We start from the raw sequence: 16578 nt of genomic DNA on the forward strand, positions 1-16578 counted from the left end.
ATCAAAAATTGGCTTTATCCATGCCGGGGGGGGGGGGGGGGAATTGTCGCTATGAACATTCGTTAAACTTTAAAAAATTGCTGATTTTACTGAGAAAGCATAGAAATACTTAAATCTTTATGTTTGTATTTGTTATACTTATTTTATAAAGTACTAAAATATATGCACTTTATACACACATTTTGTTGAAAAAGTTTAAAATAACATTTGAATTGAAAAGTAAGAAATGACAAGGGCAAAAAGCACAATTTGTGCTTTTTGACGTTGTTATTTCTTACTTTACTTTTCATCACAAAGGTATTTATTTATGTTATTTGAATTGAAGTTTGAATTAACATTGTCTTTTATAGAATAAGTCCAAATAGTACTTTTTTTCACCATCATATTCTTAAAAATTAAGATACTTAAGATTGTAACATACATTTACAGTGAAGCACCATTTATACGTTTTTGAAGGGACTGTATGAAAAAAGCGTACAAACGAAAAAATGTATAATAGGTATACTGCCGTGCTAAGCACAGATGTGGTATCTGCACATTTTATCAAAATTGAGTTATTGTCACCAGGTGGTCGTTAGTAATTTAATTTACCTAAATCTCAAGTTTTTTGGCGATTTGTGAACGCAAAATATCAAAAAAAAGCTTTAAGAAAAAAGTCGTAACTGCACAGTTTGCAGAGTTTGCTAAGGTAATTTGAACGTAAGTGACAAATACTAAGCCTTTAAAGTGGTATCTGCGCAGTTACCACTATTTTCCTTAGTAATTTGTAGATACGACCTTTATACCTTAGTAAAGCAGCAGATTTAATAATGTAGCAGTTTATTGTAACAAAGAATATTAAAATTAGTTTACCGTTGAATAGTTGATACGGGTTGACAATAAAAACTAATACCACTTTGCATAATTGTTAAAGTAAATATTCAGCTTTTTCTTATTTAAACGTTTATTTAAAATGCAAATTCTAAAAATAAAATGCATGTAAAATATTCATATCTTATTCTTTCATGCAAAAAAAAACGCATTTCATTCTAATGCCAGTAATATTTTTATTTAAGTATCGTCTGCTGTCAAAATTATCTTCATGCTCTGTAAAAATGAATCTTGAAAATGAAACATTATAAAAAACACATTCTTTGAATATAAAAAACAAAAAATTGTTATGGATTACAGTTTTAACTGTCCGGAATTTTGAAAGTGGTATCTTTCAGAAGGTAGATTCTGTTAGATTTGTATTAACAAAATAAAGCGAAACAGCTAAGTCTAAAGAAAGCAGATGTTTTCAGTATTATTTAATGATTCTTTGAGAACGTTTTATTAAGCTATTTTTGTCGTATCTGTGCAGATACCCCTAAAAATGCCTAGTCATTGTCACTTACGATGAAAATAGCTTAGTATATGAAAAGGTTTTGAAAAGAAAATGTGTCGTAACTGCATTTATTAATTTTAAATTAATATTTTTACAAAAATACTCTCTTACGGTTTTTAGATAAGTTATTTACGAAACAACTACCGCAAGTTGAGCATTTAATTAAGTCATAAATCAAAGAAATGAGCTGTAAAACTTTAATCGTCAATTTCTCATTTTGAGCTTTACTGCAGATACCACATCTGTGCTTAGCACGGCAGTATAGGTTAATGTGTATTAGACTTCGCAGGGACCAATTTTAAAAACGTATAATTGATAAAAACGTATAAAAGAGAAAGGTATAAACGGTGCTTCACTGTATATCTTTCATGGAGCTGGACTCCAGATCACAAATGAAGTTTCAGTTTAACATATCTTGTTTATATGATCCTTTCTTTATTTAGGTGCTAGAACTTTTGTCCCTCATCCTGTATCATTAACAATTGATAATGTTGGAGGCACTGCTACTTTGTTAGGTCTTATTGCAATGGCAAAGGATGTTGAAGGCCTCTATGCTGCTGTTAAGGCTCTGGTGTGTGTAGTGAAAAGTAATAGAGCTGCTCAACAAGAAATGGACAGAATGAAAAGATATCAGGTGGTTTATCATTAAGATTTGAATTTATTTTTAGTTTTCAAGTTTTTTTACTTTTCAGTTGTTTTTCCATTATTATTTTTTTATGATTTATGTTTATATCTAAATTATTGATTAGCTTTTTGAACACAATGACTCTAGTTTTTTTTTCACTCTTTCTCTTTTCAAATTTATTATTTTTACGTATTGTAATGTTAGTGTTTCAAATTCAAAACTTCTAGTACTGTTTTTAATGTTCAATTTTTTTTTTTTCTGTTACTTTGAGTACTAAATTATATTTTATTATTTTATATTTATTTATTTGTTTATTTTGTAATGTTTTAACTTATCTTTGCTAATGCAAATCAGAATACATAAGTAAATGTAACTTCTTTTAGTGTTACATTTTAAACTTCACTTTCCGTTTTGTAATTCATTTTTTGTGGTTTAAAAAATTGTACCAGCAAGTATTTATCTTCTGTCATTGCTCTTGCAATGCCTTTTCTCTCTTGTAGACTCTAGCTATGCTTTTTAAAAAGAAAAGAAGCCTGTTAAACAGTCACATTCTTCACTTGACTTTTTCTCTGGTTGGAACTGTTGATAGTGGCCGAGAAAATACATCTATACCAAACGTTTCAGCTTTTGAGGATCTCCTTTGTGATCTTGATGTAAGATCTTATTCATATTTCATTATTAATTTGTTTGTACTAATTTTTACACCCAGTTTATATATAAGATTTATTTTATATAGTCAGTAACTCCACTGTTCTGTTTTCCAATGACTTGTAATTGCCCATGCATTATTCATGTTTGCCGACAGACCCAGGGACTATAGTTCAAATAACAATAGCATGTATCCTCTTAACGCTTTAACCAAGTCCTCTTATTTTTTGTGTACATCAATTTTAAATCTGATAAAACAATTAAATTAGGTTAAAAATTCAGTGCATGTTGTGAATGGAGTATTGTATTAGAAATAGAAATAGTTTAATTAATACAATTTACTAAGAAAAGTACAAAGCTAAAAACTATGCTCTCAAATTCTAAAATTATGGTTTAGATACTTAAAACTTAGAGATCTTTTGGATGGAATTCTTAGAGGGAGGGGGAACTATTTTTTTAAATAAAGATGCTTATGTCATTGTTATATTTTTAGCTTTTTGTTTCTGTTCAGGAATGTGTTATTTGTTCTGAAAGCTTTTGTATTGTTAATTTATCATTAGAGTGCTGCACCTGCTACTAAAGGTAATCATTTATCAAAGAACCTAACTGGTGGGTTTAGGTAAAAATCAGTGTTTTCAAAATTATTTTATATTCAAACTAAGAGATTAGAAACATATAAAACCAAAGAACAAACCTAGTAGCAGAAAGGATTTTCATTTTCCAAAAATATTCAAACACTTGAATCTTATGTTTTAAATTGTTACTCTAATGGAAAGTTAAAGTAATGTAAAAAAGTTCTAAAGCTCAATATTTGCAATAGGTTTGGCAAGAATCACCGGGAGATCTACAAAAGTCTTTGTACGAGCATTTTTGTGAGCTTGTGGCTGAATCTAGGTAAAAAATTAAGTTAAAAAATACCTGATACTTCGTTGAATATTGTTACTTTTTCATTTAATTTTGTTTAATACATACATATATTTTTATTTATGGCATAAACTTCACAAAATAATTTATATTTTTGTTATTTCAGTGAACACAGATCAAATTTAAAAATCCTACGTGATCTCAATATGGTAAATCGACTTTTGCAAATTCTTAAACAATTGCAGCTATCATCCTCAACCTGTCGAATTCTGTGCCGCCTACTTTGCCTTTTGTTAAAAGATACAAATAGGAATGGAGATATCAGATGGTACTACTTTAACATATTTTATTTTATTACATTTTATGCATGTGTGTGTTCTATGAAAGGAGTTTTTTTTTTCGAGCATTCATGAATTGCTTATTATTCTCACTTGATTGTAGTTGATATTTCTTTAATTTTATTTTCTATGCTTACAATACAAACTCCTCTAATCCACCAGTCTCTGCGCAGTGCTCAACGTGGGCAGTGCCGTCCATGTCCCCCAGAATCGGCTTTATTTATACCTGAGTCGCTCGCTTTTAAACAATCCTCTTTAAACAAAAACAGCATCCAGGACATAGCATTGAATTTTGTTGTCAAGAATTCAAACTAGGTTTTTTGCAGGTTGCAACAGAAGCGATTTGAAGAAGCAAGAAAACCAATGAGTTAAGTCCTATCGCATTTTGTGATTGCGAAAAATAAGCTTGAATTCAAGATATCAAAATTCAAATTAATGCCAGGGAATGGATGCTTAGGGCTGAGTGCTAGATGCTGTGTGCTGGATTTTTTATTTTGTTTTAAATATGTTTTTTACACATATTTTTACCCATGTACAGTAGAGTGTGTCGATAAAATCTTGTTTTCGAAATTCAATTTGCCAAGTTGATAAAAAGTTGCCTCTACCAACCCACATATTACATAAAATTTTTTATCCAAATCAAAATATATTTAGGTGTCCTGCACGAGGCCTAAAGTTTATAATTTTCTTTTAAAAAAATCAATTTTTTCTAAAAAAAATTTTTGAATAACAGAAAAAAAATTAAAAAAATTTTCAAGTTGTAAAATGTACACAGTAAAGTCGAAGAAAAAAGTAAGGGTAAAAAAGCTATCATAAGCAATATATAGGTATCCCGCATTTATTTTAAACTTCTGTGATTTTCACAAAAAAAAAGCACTTGACAAGGCCGCTCGGCTACAAGGCTGTCTTGGTTAGAAGCAGGGTTTCCAATCCCAATCCCGAATCCTGCGGCATCCTGTATGATATTTTACGGGATTAACCCCATGCGATTAATAGCAAAATCCAGATTTCCAATCTCACATAGATTTTTTATGCAAACTTTTTCCAACTATTGCCGCTCATAAAACGAATATTTTCACAAGCATCATTTGAAGTTTGAATAAACTTCCTCGTATTTCTTCCTTGTACCATGTAAGAGGAGCAAGAAATACTTGGTGTCTCATTTGATGAACGGCGAAAATGAATTTGTATTCTCATTCGAGGTTTTAGTTTCATACGTTCAGCAACTGAGAAAATACGTAAAAATTCTAAGCGTTTTCAAAAATCGTAAAAAAAATTAAAACCCAGAAATTTGCTCTTTAGAAAAAATTGAGAAAGTGTATTGCAGATTGCAAAACCCGCTGGAGTAGCCAGAATACAACATTGGAACGCTTCAGTAAGCTCAGGGCCAGATTTAGGGGAGGGCAGGTGGGGCTACTGCCCCTGGGCCTCCACAACAAAGAGGCCCCCACAATATAATTTTTACAAAATATCCTAACTTTCACGTGTCGAAAATATCGGATATATACATGTATATATCAAAATATTCGGATATATATCAAAGTATCATATATTTTCGAAAATATGATGATCTTTTCAAACCCTGATTGGGGGCCTCCACACTTCCAAATCCGGCCCTGAGTAAGCTTAAGGAAAACATTCAAGACCTTTATCTTACTATAAGTGCACAATATTTTTCTCTGAGGAAGAAAGCAATGAAAAACCTATCATTATTCATGCTTTCTAACCTGTAAAAAGTGCTTGCCGATGTCTTTGTCACCATGAAGCTGATATTATAAATGTGGGTAGTACTTTGAAAAAATTATTTTGGATGAATTAGCTGACTAATCCCCCAATATATATTTGGCAAAAAGGCAACATAAACTTAGATAAAGCAAAGGATGACTCGCAGTACGTTAAGTGGCTCAAGTTATTGAATGTCTCTTTTAAGTGAGAGGTAAAATTAGCGAAGTTATATAAAAACTTTTGCTGAGACTGTGACTTGGTGAAACCAATCAGCGTTCACTCCCTGCTATAATGAATCAAGTACACTGATACGAGGCGTGTACTTAAAGTAGGTTCCGTTTTGAAGTTAAAAAAAAGAACAAGTACAGATAGAGCAAAGAAATTTATTGCACAAAAATCTACCGCTCTTACGCTATTTTTCGACATTGCTCCCATGATTTTCCAAGCATTTGTCATAGCGTGGTACAGGTTTTTGTATACCTATTCGTACAAAGTTGCCGCCTGTGTAGTCAACCATGAGGACTCTTACAGAGCTTTGGCTGGGACGTTTTTGAACATCCTCTGGTCTGCCCCCACTTTGCTCGCAGCATCTTTCATTTGTTTCTCCATCTAAAGTCTTTCCTAGGTGGTCTGTGGCACAACAGCAATAATGACCTCAGCGAACATGTTATCCCATAGTTGATTACACGTATGGAAACTTTGTATGAAGAGGTATACAAAAACCTGTACCACGCTATGACAAATGCTTGGAAAATTACGGGAGCAATGTCAAAAAATAGCGTAAGGGTGGTAGATTTTTGTGCAATAAATTTCTTTGCTGTATCTGTATTCGTTCTTTTTTTATTTCAAAACAGAATTTACTTTAAAAACACACCTCGTACAATGACTAACGTTAATGTAGTGAAATTGGATACAGCAGTACACAAATCAAAGACATCATATTTGTTGGAAATTTGCAGTTTTTGAGTAAAAGCAAAGCATGACTCCCATAAGAAAAGAAAAATGTTAGAAAAATTATTAGAAGGTCATGACTCATAAGGTTTGTGGAGATCTTTTGCTAAATGTCCACAATTATTTGAACTCTAAAACTACCTGCAGTGGAGCCATAGCCCACGTTTTCATCAATCGTATTACTTTTTGAGCAAAAATCCCTTCCTATCCCATCCCATACGAAGTGAAGGGCAAACTTTTGTGTACAAAAGGATAGATGCTTATTATTATGTAACTTTGCAATACTATACAAATGGTGTACTGAAAGAGCCTCCAGCAAAACTCATGCATCCTTTTGGAGCTATTGAAACACAGTAGTATTGGAAAAGCTTGATATAATATGATAATACACATAATGTTCTACATATGTTTTAGTATTTAGTTTTTTATACTTAATTCTTGTAATAACATACTTTTATGTAAATAAAATGAAAACAATGTTTGCCAGCTTATTTTATAACCTTTAGTTTTTTTTTTTAGAACTTTATAAAACTGATCTTACAATATAATCAGAAAATACAGTGGTGGTAAAAAAAATTGCATCACCCTCGCATTTTCACAACAGTGAGATTATGTGAGAAGTTTTGGTCGACCGATGAACAATGAATGTATGTGAAATTCTGAAAAACTTATGAAGTAAACATTTAACAGCAGGAATCCGATAATTGTTTACGTAGATCGGGGCTGTTTCCGGGCCAAGGCAAACTGCCGACCCCATGCTCATTTTTCCATTTCTGAACCTGCGTGTGAGTTTAGAGAAAAAAAAATACTTAACCCCATGTCAGTTTATGTCTAATGGCAGGATAAAGGTTTTTAAATTGTTACTTACCAGTTTTGCTCTATGGCACGGAGCAGAATTATCCTCGAAAATGACGTTTGGAGTTGAAGTAAAGGGATCCCGGATAGTAGGAAGCAATTTCTCCTCCAAAATGCCAATATACACCTGAGCGTTTACTGTTCCTTGCACAAAGTGAAGCCCACCAACTCCTTGATCAGAAATACATCTCCAAATCATCTGGGATACGGGATGCTTGACTGTGTGTTAAATGCAGTCGGGATGATATTCCTCTTCTTTGCGGAGTGGGTGATGCAATTTTTTTTACCACCACTGTAAATTCAAAAAAAATTTTATCTTTTAAGAATAAAGAAATGTATCAAAAATTCTTTATTAGCAAAGAAATTTAACCAACATTTGCAAAAAATAAAAAGTAAAAGCTAATACATTTATAATGAAAGTTCTAACTTCAACTTTTAAAAAATCCTTTTTTTTTTTTTTTTTTTTTTTTTTGAGTACTATGCGGGAACCTAAATGCGCATGAGAGCAGAACCTTTTATTTGACAATAATTCTCGGCTTTATTATTCAATATTTTCAACTTGAAATGATTTTAACTTTTTTTCTGTTATTCAAAAATAATTTTAGAAAAAATTAATTTTTTAAAGATAATTATAAATTTTAGGCTGTGCGGGAAATCTAAATATTTTTTGATTTGAATAAAATAATTTATGTAAGATGTGGGTCGGTAGGGACAACTTTTTATCAACTTGAAAAATTGAATTTCGAAAAAAAGTTTTTTTCGCGATACACCCTAATGCACAGTCAAAAGATTTGATGACAGTAGAGTTGCTACTCTACTGGTGAATGATGATTTAATGTCACCACTTCCCCAGAACATCTAACTTCAAAGTAGACTCATCAGTCTTTGTGTCCATGTATGTGTGTGGACATGCACTTGCACATGAATGTATGTGTTTGTGTCTGTATGAATGAAAAGATTGTTATGAACCAAAATCCCCTCTTCCAAAAAGTATTTTAAGTGCTTCCCTAAAACTCTGTATTGCTTTTTGTTATAATGCGTGTAAGCTTATTGTAAAATTCTTCTTCAAATAACTTGACTGTGTAACTATCGGTTTCAATATTAGCACTCTTAGCAGCTTAAATCTTGTAAGATTACTGACCTGTAAGCCACTCAACTTCTATCTAAAAGCCTGTCTTGTTGATCGACTTTTTTTTTTTTTTTTTTTTGTGCTGCCAATCCACTAAAATTTCCTTTTTTTTTGGATATTCCATGGTTTATTTTTTTAAAAATGTGCAATTCCAAAAAAATTTGTTGATCAGATTTTTTTTTTTTTTTTTGATTTTTTAAATTAATAATTTTTTTTAATTATTATTATTTTTTTATTTTTTTAACGGCTACTCATTGCTTTTTACATATTAAACAAGCAAATCCATCAAAAGCATAAATATTTCAGCAATTAGGTTTCTTGAGCTAACAGAAAATTAATTTCTGTTTTGAATTTTTTTTCATTTTTTTATGGCTACTCATTGCTTTTCCCACATTACACAAGCAAATCCTTCAAAAAGTATAAATATTTCAGCAATTAAGTTCTTGAGTCAACAGAAAATTAATTTCAGTTTTGAAAAAAAAATAAGTCTTTTTTTGTACCTAAAAAAAGGCAAAACTCTGCTGATTTTTTTTTTTTTTTTTTTTTCTAGTTTTGGACAATTTATTGCTTCTACCATTCCAGTTTCTACTGTTAAAGAAAAAGAAATAATTTTAAAAGGAAGCATTAACAATGCTCTTTTGAACTCAGGTAAGTGTTTTCCTCAATATTTTTATTATTATTTAATTGTACCAAATATTAATCGCATGTCTTCTTAACGGTATTTAAAGTACAAAATCCTTTTGAAATATTTTATTACTTGACTTTCTGATTCTCTATTTAACCTCTCATAAAGTTATTAATATTAAAGGCAATTTCTAAATGACTAAATTTTTCATTATATCATCTTTGTATTGTTTACATACTTGGCTAATATTTGCTCAATATTTCTGAATTTTTGGTTATGAGTTTTTTCTAAAAATGAATAAATTTTTCAAAAATATTTTCATTTTTTAAAAATAATGAAAATTATATAAAACAGATATTAATAAATATTTCTAAACAAATCCTTGGTTTAGTAATTTTGATGTTCAGTAACCCCCCCCCCCCCGTAACAGACACCCTCCAAATTTCAAACACCCCTCTTATGCAAACAGTTTTTAATTCCTCGGCAGAAAGGCATTGAGCTTAATGTATTAGAAACCTCTCTCTACAGACACCCTCAAATATGGACACAGATGCTATTTTGGAAGCCATTTACATGGATCTTCCCTTTCTTGCGGACAACTGAATTTAGGAATAAAAATAAATAAATTTCGAGAATAAAATAATTAAACATTGGAAAGTTTGTTTTACAGTGAAACCTGTGTAAATTGACCACCTGCGGTGCACTACTTTAATGGTCAACTTAAGCAGGTAGTCAACTTACAGAGGTGGATTTATATGATAAAGGCTAATTCCGTGCCTGAAAAAAGCGGTCAACTTAGACAGGTGGTCAACTTCACAGGTTTTACTGTATTTATAAAGTTGATGGAACACATTTGTTTTATAGAGTTCGGCTGGATAAAACTCTCTGTCTTAACGAACAGAAAGCTGCTCAGGGGAGAAATTTTCTTAAGACGTTTAACATTTTTTATGAGCACCATAGATGGTATGAAATCGAAACCTTTTGTTGTCCAGAAAGCAAACAGACTCCAGTTCTTTAAAGGTCTGGATTTAAAGCATTAACCAGTTGACTGACATTCAAATTAAAAGAACCTGGAGGGATGATAACCAGCAAACCAGTATTATTTCAGATTGGCTTTTGATTTTGGAAAAAGTGCTTGCTGGAGAAAGAGGCATGTTGTTTCCTTGATTGATCAATCTGACTCAATTTCAAGCGTAAATAATATAGAGACCATCTTCTTGTTAACAAATGCGTCAAAATGTCACCTAAAGGACGCCAAATTTTAATGCTAGAAAAATGATGAGTTTGCAAGTTTGCAGTCGTTAGTGCATCAATTAAGGTTTGGAAACGCAACTTGATGTAACGTAATCTGATAAAAAACGTTGATTATTGCTATATATTTATATATCTATAACAAAAAAAATCGACGGGCCAAGAAGGAATTTTCGGATCTTGTTGCATTGATTTTTTTGTTATAGAGTGTATATTTAAAAAAAACAGTAAATTAAAAAGTTGTAGAGACATTAAAGTGTATATTACAAAGATATTTACTTGAGAGTAAAAAATGAATAATGTAAAATATACAAATAAAATTGTAAAACTCCTCTCCTGCACACACCCCTCTGTTACAGACAAAAATGTTTGACCTGTTTTTACTGTATTTAGCCTTTTAAACACCATGTTGATACTAAGATTTAATTTTTTTATAATGATTAAAGAGTTTTTAATTATTAACCTTTTGTTTTTGTGTACTGTTGTTTGCAATATCAATTATTTTCTTCTAGAAAAAAAAGAATTTGTTGATGCCAAAACCAATCAAAATATATTGCTGAGAAATCATTGCCTTGGTTTGCTGTATTCCATGTTTACAAAATCTGGTGTTACAAACTATCAGTAAGAATGATTTTTTTTAGTTACTATTAATTATTATTCCCTTGTGTAAAAGTAAAGGAAGTATTATATTAATGAAAAATTTCCCTCTAGCTTCCATTTTAATCACCCATGAATGAATTTTAAGTTTTTCTATCACTCTTCATATTTCAATCTGTTTCTTAAATAGTAATAACTTTTTTTTTTGTTATTGATCAATAAATACTGTTTTTCTTTAAAGATTTTGTGAAGCTGTTGTCAAATGCTTGGGATTTGATTGGATTCTTCTATTTCTTCAAGAACACTTGCATCAAAGTACTGTTATTTGGGGTTTAAACATCCTAGCATTGCTTTTGAGTCATCAGCATTTGTTGCAATTATTTAGAGAGTCATCAGCTAATGGAGGTTGGCTAGCTGAAACTGATGCTGTATTGAATAGCCGAATGGATGTTGTTTTAGGTTTGTGTTAGCTTACTAATTATTGATTATATAAAATTATTCTGTTTATAAATTAAAATGGCATGACTGAAGGTAATGAGCGACTCTGGTGAAAGTTTCTACAAATTGTTTTTGGCTCTCCAAAAAATGAAGTTTTTAAAAATACTTATTGAATAAATTATTTAATTTGATTTTGAAAGAGAATAAAGACATTGTAATTAATTCAGCGAGAACTGATAGTATAAGTAAACAAAGCAACATGGCTCTTGGCGATACCGATGTCAGATTGGTGATGAGAAACAGTGCCAAATGTTCCTGAGAAGAATTGCCAATCCAATGAGTAATTCATGACAGTGGCAAATGTTGGTGCCATACAGCAACCCTCTTTGTTTACTTTCTGTATCAATTTTCCTTGAATGAACTATAGGTGTGGTGTATTTCCAATTTGGAGTTAAAAAAAGGAACAAATTGAAAAATTTGCAATATAATTCTTTACAGAAAATATTAGATATTTTTCCCCCTTGAAGACCAATTACATGGAAGAATTAAACTAGTAAAAAAGCTGCAGTAAAAAATGATAAGATAAATTTCTAAATTATTCTAATTAATTTTAATATACATTAGGTCTCTCAACAGCTTGAGTTGCCTAAAATTATTCCTTAGCTTGCTTCACAATTTTGTCCCACACAGCCTGTTGTTTGGACTTGTCCTTCCAAGTTTGAATTTTCATGCTATGCATATTCATTTTTGCTATGTATTTATACCTTTAATATACTTTTTGGGAGTTAAGCTAAAACTGACTTAATATTGGTTTGAAATATCTTATTCAATAAATTTCTGAGTATTATGAAAAATATTTTTTCCTTGTTAACAGGTTTTAATGTTAGCGGATCTAATCCAAAATCATTCGGAAGTGTTGACGTTACAGAAGAAGCTTGCCATGTGCCTGGCTTTCAGCATTTGCAGTATTTGATGGTGCATCATACTGAAATTACAGAAGCATATTTTTTGTTACTATCTGTTTTGCTGGGTCTGGTTCCTTCACCTTTGCCTTTGAATGTAAGAGTAAGTATTCAAAAAGAATCTATAATACACCTTGTGAAGGAGATTTTATTTCTGCTGCAAGCTTATGCAGATTCCAATCCCAGCATTATATACTCTGCCAGGTTAGCTTAGCCCTAAGTATTTGTAAGAGACTCATTGCTTCCATGAAATTGTTTCTTGTGTAACATTTTTTAAAAGAACATTTTTAGATGGATTATTTCAAGATATGTGGAAACTCTAAAATGTTAATAAAATTTTAAGCCATATGTGTAGTTTATTATTATTATTTATTATTAATATCAAACAGTTGTTTTTATTGTAGATTGCATTTCATGTGTCAAAATCAGTTTGCCAAAGCATTATTTAAGAAATAATAGTTTCATGTGACTGATTTTTTCTTAAAACTCAAATGATTGTTTTTTTTTTTTTTTTTTTTTCAACTTTAGTTTACTATGGATGATGTGTGGTCTTACCTTTTTGGTGCACCGACTGGACAAACACCCAGCAATCAGATAATTCCTAGAGGAGAAATATGTCAAGAAGCTGCTGTAGTTGTTTTAGCGATGATTCGTACAATAATTCATGCAGTAAGTAAAAAATTTCTGAAACATTTTTAGTGCTATAATTATGTTAAGTACTTTATGAAATGTACTTATTACAAAGATGAGATTTTTCCGGCTTTTGCCGGAATTCCGGCTTTTTCTGTTGACTTTTAGAATCTTTCCTCCTTTTCCTCCTTTTTTTTGCCTCTTTCAGGCCTTATTTTTCGCAAAAATCGAAAAAAAAAAATACGTTTTTTTTTTTTTTTTCAAATTTTCGGTCCCCAATTTCTTATTTTTTTCTATTTTCCTCCTTCGAATCTTCATCTTCCGCGATATCTGCCAAAAACGTATGTTTTGGAATCGTGCCAACGATGTCAAGCACGTGCTGCGCCGAAATTTGCATGCTTCGTTTGAGATTTCAATCTTTTTGCATCCTGCAAGTATTTCAATTATTTTTAATGTTGGGTAGTTTTTCATTATATGCTACCTTATATCTGCTTATTTTATTCATCATTTCAATAATATTTTTATTTCTTTAATTTATTTTGGAAAAAATGCAAAAGTCAATTAAAAAATGTGGCATGGCACCCAGTCTCGAATTTTATTGAATCTTGGCATGGTTACTTTTTTGTGTATTTAAGAAAGTGAAAAATATTTATGGTGAATCTCAAGCCAGTTACGCTTGACAGCCTGTTTTGAGATTTCATGATTAAATGAGGCTGCTGCAAGTTGTTCTTTTGACTCCAAAATCATATTAGGAAGTTTTTAAAGACAAATTTTAGGTTCCAACGCAAGGAAAAGATAACCAATCATTTATATACATGTAAATTTATTTATTTTCAATTCTTACTATGAAAAGTATGTTCTACCACATAGAGAAATTTTAGATTTTTCTCTCCGTTGAAAATTTTTACTTTACAAACAGACCTAATTTTAAAATTTATGTTCTCACTTGTTTAACATTATAAACTCAAATGATTTTAATGAAAAAAATGTATTTTTCTCTAAAAAATATGAAAAATTGACACTATTGTGTGATGCAGCCAAGATTGACCTCTGACTCCCCCAATTCTTTGTTCAGTAACTCAGGGGTTAGAAATCATTGCCTCTTTTTTAAAATTTAGATTTATTTATTAATAAACACTCTTGCAAGAAATGGTACAATGCAGCAAACTGTACAAAATTATTACTTATACTTAATTAAATACGTATTACCTTTAAAACTGGTAAATTAGCTACTTTTCATTGAATTTTTGAATATCATGGCTTCTAGGTTCTATTTTGATGCGGTTTTGGATATCATCCCTTTTACGAAATTTTTTTGGATTTCCTCCTTTTTGCTCTCTGACCACTCTCATCCCTGTTATTAGTTATGCTTTATTTTCTGCTTAATATGCATTGTTTATTAATCATTTATTTTACAAAAAAATACTAGCAACAATTTTTATAGGTTTCATTGTATTTCCCAACCATTAATTCATCTTAAAAAAATAACTGGTGCCACCATCCAACCAGTATTCTAAAATGTGCTCTTTTGTGAAAAAAGGTTGGTTAAGGACCTATGAGCTATTGCATCTATCTCTTATATAATTAAAAACTGAGCATATCTATGTATATCCAAGCTTCTTCTCCCGAACGACAGTGGACTGACCATCAAACCAGGTATCGATGGATTCGTAATCTTCCCATCTTCATGTTTTTCTATTTAACATAATCCTCCGATAATAATTAGTGAAGATATCAATTAAGAACTATTAACTATGAAACTTGAATTTCTACATAAAATTCCTATTTTTCGAAGGCTTTCCTCCATTCAAATTATTATTCAGTGCTTCATCTCAACTTTCCGCAACAATGCTTTTATTAAAATGTATAGCGTGAAGACAACCATTGAGATGAAAGATCTGTTGCCTTTTTTTTTCTCGAATATGAACAGGTAAAATTCTTGTTTTTGTTTTGAGGCTTTTCCTGTAATCACAGGGGATTTAAAATGTTTACTTTTTGGGGTTTTCCGCAATCTGCCGCAAAATATCAGACTTTTTTTTTTGGTTCAAGCCTGAGTGTTGAACTCGCGTCACTTGGCATAACTTTTATTTTCGAGGTGGACCATGCAAAGCCGGGCGAAGCAGCTAGTTTCTTTAAATTACAGTTTAAAAAAAACACTTGTTGTTAATAGAACAAGACAAGATATAGACAAAGAAAGTATCTCTTTGTAAATTTTTTCTTAAATTGAAATGTTGTCAATGCGACAACTGATAATGCTTATTTCAGAGAGTCCCTTTTATATTTGGTATGATTTTAGCCCATGCACATTAGAAGTCCCACTCCAAGTTTATTATCTAAAAATTAAAATTTTCAAATGAACTACGCTTTTGACTAAGTGCAAATGATTTCAGGTGAGGCAGTTAATTATATTTAATGTGCATGATACTTTTGCTTTGGACCAAACGATTATCCAATCCTTGTACTTATCTTTACCCCTTAGAAAATTCTATTTTACCCCTTTGGTGTTAATTACCCCCAGGTTTAGAACTGCTGGACTAGACAAATGCCACCTCAGCATTCTTCAAGCTCTTTTGAGTGGTCATATTGAAATTTACTGACATAAATCGTTTTATTAACTTTTAAATGTTTTTGCAATACATTGAAATTAGCATATGTCTAAATCACTTTAATATTCATACAAAAAATCCTTACATTCAGTGAGAGCCTATATATCTGATTTTATTCCCCTGCATGTATTCAAACATTTTTTATTAGCTATATTATTATGTCTAATCTGATTTTATCTAAATTATTATACCATACAAACTTTTTTGTTTTCAGATTGGAGATCAGGATGAAGAAATATTAGAATATCCAGTTACAATATTGCATTTTTTTATCTCCTTGTACCATAATCGATCTGATTTCATTACTGTTTGCATGACTCAAGAAGTCATTTCTGCTCTAGTCGCAATTCTTTTTCCCCCTAATGTTCCTACAATAGATCAAGATAATATGGTAAACTCTCCAATGGACGATTATCAGGTAAAATGTTTAGCATTTATTTTATTTAAGCTTAGTGTCTATGTAATATTTTCATATTTTGCCATCTGCTTTCTTATTTAATGATTCAAGCTAAGTGTTGTGCTGAAATTTTTAATGCTGGAAAGTAAATATATCGTGTACACAAAGATTGGCGCACAAAGTAGAATAATGAATCTATGTATTTCGGTAAATATAAAATATATCAAAAGACTTTTTACCACATGGTTTCAAAGATAAAAACTTCTTTAAAATGGAAATTCCAAAAAAATGCAAAGACCTTCCTAAATATCAACTCATCACTAAAATAAAGTCATACTGAAGGCAGAGCCGTGTCCAAGGGGAGGGTTTTAGGGGTTAAACCCCTCCCATTGGGGAAACAAATATATGTCAAATGAAGAAAGTGATTGACTTAAATTAACTTTAATGTGAAAGTCTGCGTTTAGCGCTTTCCCCCCCCCCCTTTCTCTCTGAAGTTTTTCTGTAATTTAACTCAGTAATTCTGTATTTTTTTTTTCTTCTTATTCAACTCAGTTGGACCTAAACGCTTACA

At 30.9% G+C, this 16578-nt stretch overlaps 1 protein-coding gene across 1 annotated transcript in view; it reads left to right on the forward strand.

Annotated features, from left to right (window-relative positions):
• Positions 1–16578, forward strand: part of LOC129227227 (WD repeat and FYVE domain-containing protein 3-like) — a 228147-nt gene that overhangs the window by 129773 nt on the left and 81796 nt on the right. The window contains exons 25-34 of the mRNA XM_054861735.1: positions 1810–2000; positions 2492–2644; positions 3460–3533; positions 3670–3831; positions 9052–9149; positions 10890–10998; positions 11216–11433; positions 12287–12477; positions 12903–13047; positions 15832–16028. Of these exons, the coding sequence (XP_054717710.1) occupies positions 1810–2000; positions 2492–2644; positions 3460–3533; positions 3670–3831; positions 9052–9149; positions 10890–10998; positions 11216–11433; positions 12287–12477; positions 12903–13047; positions 15832–16028 (1538 nt within the window). The remainder of the gene's footprint in view (positions 1–1809; positions 2001–2491; positions 2645–3459; positions 3534–3669; positions 3832–9051; positions 9150–10889; positions 10999–11215; positions 11434–12286; positions 12478–12902; positions 13048–15831; positions 16029–16578) is intronic.

The sequence above is a fragment of the Uloborus diversus genome, chromosome 8 (assembly GCF_026930045.1).
Source record: "Uloborus diversus isolate 005 chromosome 8, Udiv.v.3.1, whole genome shotgun sequence".
In the NCBI taxonomy this organism is placed as follows: Eukaryota; Metazoa; Arthropoda; class Arachnida; order Araneae; family Uloboridae; genus Uloborus; species Uloborus diversus.